The following is a 6532-nucleotide window of genomic DNA, read 5'->3' as shown; positions in this document are numbered from 1 at the left end:
GCCGCCCCCTGCCGCCCAGGTCCCCACCTCCCACCCGCCCGACACCCACCTGAATGCCCACTGTTTTGGACTTTCCACTTTTGCTTCTTGTCATAGCCAGAGAAGGAGAAGGGTCCCAGGTCTGGATCTACCTGTGCCTTTGTAGTGACAATGTTGATGGGGGATTGGCTGTTCTTCTGGCAGTCTCCACCCCACTGGCTAGGCCCTGAGCAGGGAGGAAGGGTCGGCTGAGAGTCAGGGGCACAGGGCACCTCCTCAAGTTCAAGGAGGGGAAGGGGAGAGTGCTTGGAAGCTGTGAGTGGCATCCCCTGGAAGGGGACACAGGAAAAGACACCCTGACTAACAGCATTATCTGAGGGCTTGGAGGCGAAGAAGGAGCCCTTGGAAGATGCTGATTCCCTGAACATGGGTGGCTGGGGCATGGGGAGGGGACAGCACGGTTCAGTCACTGAAACATGGCACAGGCAGCAGGACAGCAGACCGCAGGGAAACTAATCAACAGTGGAAAAAATAAATGCAAAGGACAAGCTCCCAGGTCCACCCGAAGAGGTGTCACTGGAATAGAACCAACTCTCCATTTTGTTATAAGAGCAAAATGTGGAGCGCCTGGCTGGCTCAGTTGGTGGAGCATGTGACTCTCGATCTCAGGGTTGTGAGTTCAAGCCTCATGTTGGGCAGGGAGCCCACTTAAAAAAAAAGTAAAATGTGTCTTTATATCTGATGGTACGTTGATTTGTTTGATAGAACACTTCCCCTCTTAGTGACAGTGACAGCAGATGCCAGAGAAGACTCGGGTCACTCTACCTTCCCTGTCCTCAGAGCACCAGGACTGTGTGTGTGTGTGTGTGTGTGTGTGTGTGTGTGTGTGTGTGTTTGAGGAACTGATATCTGGCTGGGGGGGCCATCATTACCCTTATCCTTCCCACCCTCCCTGGGTTTTCATTTTGACTTGGGCAGTCCCCACCATGCAGAAAAGCCTGTCCCCAAGACTTTCTGTACTCACCCAAGCAGGTATAGTTGGAGGCCCTGGCTTGAATGTCGTAGCACCAGTGTGACTCTGGAGTAGAGAGAGGAAGGATATGAGGCCTGTGTCGGTGTATTTGCACACACACGTGTCTAGGAATAGACTTGAGCTGTGTGCACATAAGCAACACTGTGTGTGTGTGTGTGTGTGTGTGTGTGTGTACACAGTGGGTCAGAGACCCCCTTGGGTTGGGATGGAGCATTCCTGGAGTCTGGGACAGAGGCCCAAAAGGAGACGAGAAAATACAAGGATGATACAGGGATGGGGACAGAAGTGGTAGAAGCAGCCAGGCACCAGGTGTCCTGACCCATGGCTGACCAACGGGTCATCGTGCCCAGGGCACTGGTCCTCAGGCAAAGCAGCCACTCCTGAGAGGCCTGGGGAGGCCTTCTGAGGCCCTCACCTCCACCCCAGGGGCTGGCCTTGACGCTGTCCTCCAGCTGCTGTCAGCCTCCTCCTCGTCCTCCCTTGTATCTCCCACGCCAAACCTGGAAGGGAGGTTCTGGCAAGAGGACAGGAGGAGGATTAGGCCCAGTCTCCCTTCCTGGGACAAGAGAGCCAAGTTCAGCTTGGCTGCCTTCCCAGACTTGATCCGGGATGATGGAGGAGATTAGACTAACCCTTCCCTGGAACACATGCTCTTGCATGAGTAAGACCCATTCTGGACTAAACTCTTACAGCCCACCAGGGAAGGCAGTCAGGCCTTTTCCCCTGTCCCACCACCCCGCAATCCTGGTATGTGGGGCCAGATTCGGGTTCTAATCCCAGCTCTGGTTCCGGCAGTAGAACAGCATCTCTGAAAAGAGGCTGCCCTGCAAACATACTACACTAAATGCAGGATATTACCCGACGGGGGAAACTGGGAGGGCAGGGCACCTTGGAACCTTCTGTGTTTTCTGCTCAGTTTTTCTGTAAACCTAAAACTGCTCTACAATTATAGTCTATTGATTAAGGAAAAAAAAAAAAAAAAGGCTGCAGCAGTAAGGTGGACAAAACATTTGATCCAGAGCTGCAATTCTGGCTGGGCCACTTAGGGGCAAGTCACCCTCATCTCTCTGAACCTCAGTTTTCTCATCTGTCAAATGGAGCTAATAGCATCCACCTCATTGGGCTGTGGGAGGATTAAATGAGAGACAGTAGAGTAGTCCAGGCAGCCAAGAGCATAGTAAAGTCCCCAGTGGGTCTTCCTCTCCCTGGCCTCCCTCCCGCTGGCCTCAGATCAATGTGCAGATGGCCAAAGCCCAGGCTGGGCAGAGAGGAGAGAAATGAAGTGAGCTGGAAAGAACTCAGGGATGAGAAAATTCCTAAGAAAAGCACAGCTTCCCACTCAGCCTGAGCTGAGACCTCTGAGCACATCCGCCCCCTTCTCAAGGGGCTGCCTCCATCCACCCCACCTTCTCTGGGGTCTCTGGAATGAGGCCAGGGTGGGGAGGGAGCCAGGAGGAGGTCAGGTTCTCAGTAGGGGAGGGGACGAGGGGCTCCAGGCCAGGAGAGTGAGCATCCCCAGAAAACAGGGCACCTTCTCACTTCAGGCCCCTCAGAGCCAGCGAGGGCTTTGCGTTTCCTGGCTCTGGGTCGGAGGCTTAGCCTGCCGCCTGCCCTGCTGGTCCACCCTCTCTCAGAGTCTGCTGGTTCCTGCAGTGTCTTCCCCATGGCAGTCCATCCCCTGCCCTGGACAGGGCTTTGCTGCCCCCCCGCCCCCCGGGGAATTGCTGCATCCAAGGAACCCCCCATGGGGATCAGCTCTGCAAGGGGCAGCGGCCACTTCCCACCCAGGCCCCTCTCCAGATGGCCAGAGAGCTGAAGTTGGAGCCTGCTCACCTGATCCAGTCCCGGCTCTGGCTCTTGCTTAATCTCTACAGGAGAATTCATTAACTTTTCTGAGCCCTCCATTCTACCTCAGGCAGAATGAACTGCCACCAAACGGGACTTTGGTAAGTGTCTGAGGAGACGATGGATGGAGCTCATTTGCAACTGTGAAAGCCTCCTTGTTATATTTCACCTCTGTCTTTCCCTCTCAAAGGTCCTGAAGGCAGAAGGGGCCTCCAAGGCTGACCGGGGAAGCCTTGCTGAAGCCACAGTCCTGAAGGGCGGACCCTCCTCTCACCCTCCCCAGGGCCCATCTAGTTCAGGCTGAGCCATTCTCAGGAATGTGCTCTTCCCTGACTCTGGCTACAGCTCCTGGTTTTGGAATGGTGACCTCTGATCCACTGTCTTAATCATGGAGACTTTTGACCTGTGTGGCTGAATGGTCTTGTAACTACCCTCTTCCGGAGGCAAGAATCAGGAAAACAATGTTGGTGAGGCCCAGGGTCAGGTCTATGTCCATGGGCTGAGGTGGCAGGGTCACAAACCAGCCCAGGTTCCTGTATTCATTCGTGAGAGGGCTGCCCTTGCAAGTAATGACAAGCCTATAGCCTTGGGCCATCTCCAAAGAGCGTGGGAAGGAGGGGGGCTCCCCACAGACAGATCTGGGCTCCAAGCTCCAGGTTCTACCTAGGTGACCTGCCCTGACCAGGGATGCAGTCACAGACCACACAACCATCACCAATCACCCAGCCTCTGTCCCCCACCCTCAACTTGCCCCCACCCACCCCCTTTCTTTGGAAGTGACCCAGGAAATTCTCTGTGATGGACCTTGCTCACTCTACCCTCCCACTCTGTAGGGAAGAAGGAATCCTGGAAACCAGCTCACCAAAACCCAAGTATGCCCTGGCAAAGTCTCAACCACTCCTGGCCAGGGTTCTGGGGCCCCGAAGAGGCCTGTGATCCTCTCCCCTCCTCCTCCCTCCACGGCAGCAGGTGCTCTGGGTCGTCTGATGTGTATCCTGGTCACTCACCCGCCGCAAGCGTCCCAGGGATGAAACGGGTGGAGGAAGACAGATCCTGAGACAGTTTCTAGTCCGAAAGCCCCAGTGCTTTCGGGAGCAGAGCTTTTAGGAGGGGGCAGCTGAGATAGAGTCCTGGCTGGCTGGCCCAGGCCAGTGGTAGAGCTGTGACAGGGATCAGCATGGGGTGTCTGTCATGCGCCTCTCAGGTTCCGCACTAAGCACTCACACCCACTAGCTCACCTGAATCCTCAAAACACCTGAAGTCAGGATAACTATATTGTGAGAAAACAGGTGAAGTGCCTTACCCAGGGCCACACCGTTACAAAGCAACCGAATTAATTGCAAAGTGTTTCTCTTTCCTCTGCCTACTGAGCCCATCCCCTTATGTAGGTTTCAAACTCCAACTTTACATACACATTTTTTCATATCCGTCTTTCCTCCTCTCCTAGGAAGAAGCCAGTAGTTTCTGCAAGATTCCCCTCATCCCCTCCACCACACACACACACACACACACACACACACACACACACACACAACCCCCCAGCTAAATCTTCCCTGCATAGGGCACCTACTCTCTCCTCTGCTGCTGAGGGCACCCTCACCCCTCACTCCACGACTCCAAGAAAGGAACATCTAGCTTTGGAGAGGAAGTGAGGCCAGCTGGACCCCAACGGGGGACCATCGGAGGGGTAGCTGAGCTGGGGACCGACAGATGGGGGCTTCCTGCAGAGTAGATGGTCCCCTGTGGGGTCGCAGAAAAGATGTCTCCCCGGATCCCTGTGCCAAGCCGTGGGGTTGGAGGCGCTTTCAACTCCTTATCAAATATTAACACACAACTCCTGCCACTTCCCACCCAGGCGAATAATTAAGAGCTCAGCCATATCATTAATCTTTAAACGAAAATCAACTTGGCCGGAAAGACCGGCTCCGCCAGGGCCTTGGGTCTCCTAGTGTCCACCGCCACCCCCCCGCCCCGGCCGCAGGCTCCTAACAGGACGCTGGGGGCTGGGGAAGGGAAGGGGACCCGCAGCCTCGGGCGACAAGGAACCCAGGGTGAGAAGCCGAAAAGCCAGGGTCCCACCACCCCCAGTCTGTTGCCCGTGCTCTGGACAGGGGGCAGCCACTCAGCACCGAGCCCCGGCGAGACGGACAGCGACCCCAGGACAGGCTGAGGACCAAAGGCTCGCGGAACGCCAGAAGGGGCGAGAACGGCTGCATGCGTCGAAGCGTGTCGGATAAGCATCCACCGGGCAGGGCGCCGCGGGACCCAGCAAGCCCTGCAGCCGCGCACACAGCGCTCCGCCGCCGCACGTGGCCGTTCGGGTGCTCTCACGGCTCGTGCCCGTCCCGTCTGTCCGCCCGCCCCGTCGCCCACGCAGCCCGAGCCCCGCGCGCACTGGGGCTGGGGGCGCCGAGGGGCCGCCGCCGAGGCGCCGGAAGGGAGCCCGCGCGGTCACCTGCGCTGGCCGAGGGCCGGGCGGCGGCGAGGGCCAGGAGCGCAGGTAGCAGCCGCATCCCGCACAAGAGCAAAGACGCCGCCGGGCCGGGGGTCGCGTGCCTAGGAGGCCTCCGGGTGTGCCGCGATCATGCCGGCCCCGGTTTTATAGCGGAGCTGCGACGGGAGGGAGCCCAGACAGCGGGACGCGGGTAGCGGCTCCTCCCTCTGGCGGAGCCTCCCCTCCCCGCGTCCTGTCCCTGCGCTGAAATCCTCCGCTCTCCCCCTTGCGCTCCCACCCCCTGCCGGGCCACCTTGTGCCTCGTGCCCGCACCACCACCTACCCCTCCCCCGCCGCGGGCTCCGCTCCTCTCCGCTCGGTGGCAGCGCCCTGCCTCCGAGAGCCGCCCGCCCCCATCTCACACCTGGTCGCTGGTTTGGGAACGGGGTGGTGACCTCGCGAGATACTTGAACGATACAAGGGTGGGTGCCTGGATTCCTTCCTTCGATCATTTTGCCCTGGACCCCCGGCGCAGCCCTATCGCTCCCTCCAGTCCGCCGGGGCCTTGGAATAGGCTTAGGTTGGAGGTGGCCGGGAGAGACAGCCTCCCGAGGATGGTGCAGTTCAGGGATGTGCGCTGGTGTTTCTTGAACCCGGTATCCCCAGAACGAGGGCTTGGTTTTCTCGCTCAGGTTGTGGTCGCTGATTCTCTGGGTCTCTCTTCTGTTTCCTCCCAGGCTGCTCCAAACTTAACTTCTAAGCAGAACGAAGACCCCTCTTCCAACACAGAGTGAAGACTCCTCTAAATTGCTGTGTGAGCGTTTATGTGATGGCCGGAGCAGGGAGGGGGCGGGGGGGTGGCGGCGGTGAGGGGCAGAACTGAGAAATAGATCCCAAGGGGCTCAGTGAGAGAGGAGAAGCTTATGGGGTCAGAGGGAGGGGGCTGGCACCTGTTGAGACCCCCAGACGCCTGAGATGAGATGGGAAGAGAAGAGACAGGGGTCTGAATGGACCCCTAGTTCTCTCATCTGCCAGGATCTTCAGAGGGGTCCAGGGAAAGGAAAATTTCCTTGAAGGAAGCCCTAGCTTTTGGGAAAACGGGACTGAGGAAGCTGCCTCTGGTCTCAAGGGGGTACTCCGCCCCCCTGCTGCCGTGCCTCCAGACTCTTTCATGATGGCTCTAGGTACTGTGCGTCCCACATCAGGTGGGGGCTTTCGTGGGGGTTGGAAAGCTTAGACTT

At 57.9% G+C, this 6532-nt stretch overlaps 1 protein-coding gene and 1 non-coding gene across 3 annotated transcripts in view; one reads left to right on the top strand and one right to left on the bottom strand.

Annotated features, from left to right (window-relative positions):
• The window catches only part of CA4 (carbonic anhydrase 4), a 9253-nt gene extending 3219 nt beyond the window's left edge, over positions 1-6034 (bottom strand). The window contains exons 1-3 of one of the 2 annotated variants that reach the window (XM_034640394.1): positions 5635-6034; positions 1004-1057; positions 50-205 (exon numbers count right to left, since the gene is read on the bottom strand). In XM_034640394.1, coding sequence (XP_034496285.1) covers positions 50-205; positions 1004-1057; positions 5635-5803 — 379 coding nt within the window. In that variant the 5' untranslated portion in view covers positions 5804-6034. Of the gene's footprint in view, positions 1-49; positions 206-1003; positions 1058-5312; positions 5547-5634 lie in introns of those variants that run through there. The other variant, XM_034640395.1, reaches the window with a different exon arrangement.
• On the top strand, positions 605-677 carry TRNAE-CUC. The gene has a single exon. It is a non-coding gene; the product is annotated as a tRNA-Glu (tRNA).
• Positions 6035-6532: the final 498 nt, after the last annotated feature.

Source organism: Ailuropoda melanoleuca, chromosome 13 (genome assembly GCF_002007445.2).
Source record: "Ailuropoda melanoleuca isolate Jingjing chromosome 13, ASM200744v2, whole genome shotgun sequence".
Classification (NCBI taxonomy): domain Eukaryota; kingdom Metazoa; phylum Chordata; class Mammalia; order Carnivora; family Ursidae; genus Ailuropoda; species Ailuropoda melanoleuca.
This window is presented reverse-complemented; position numbering and strand designations above follow the sequence as displayed.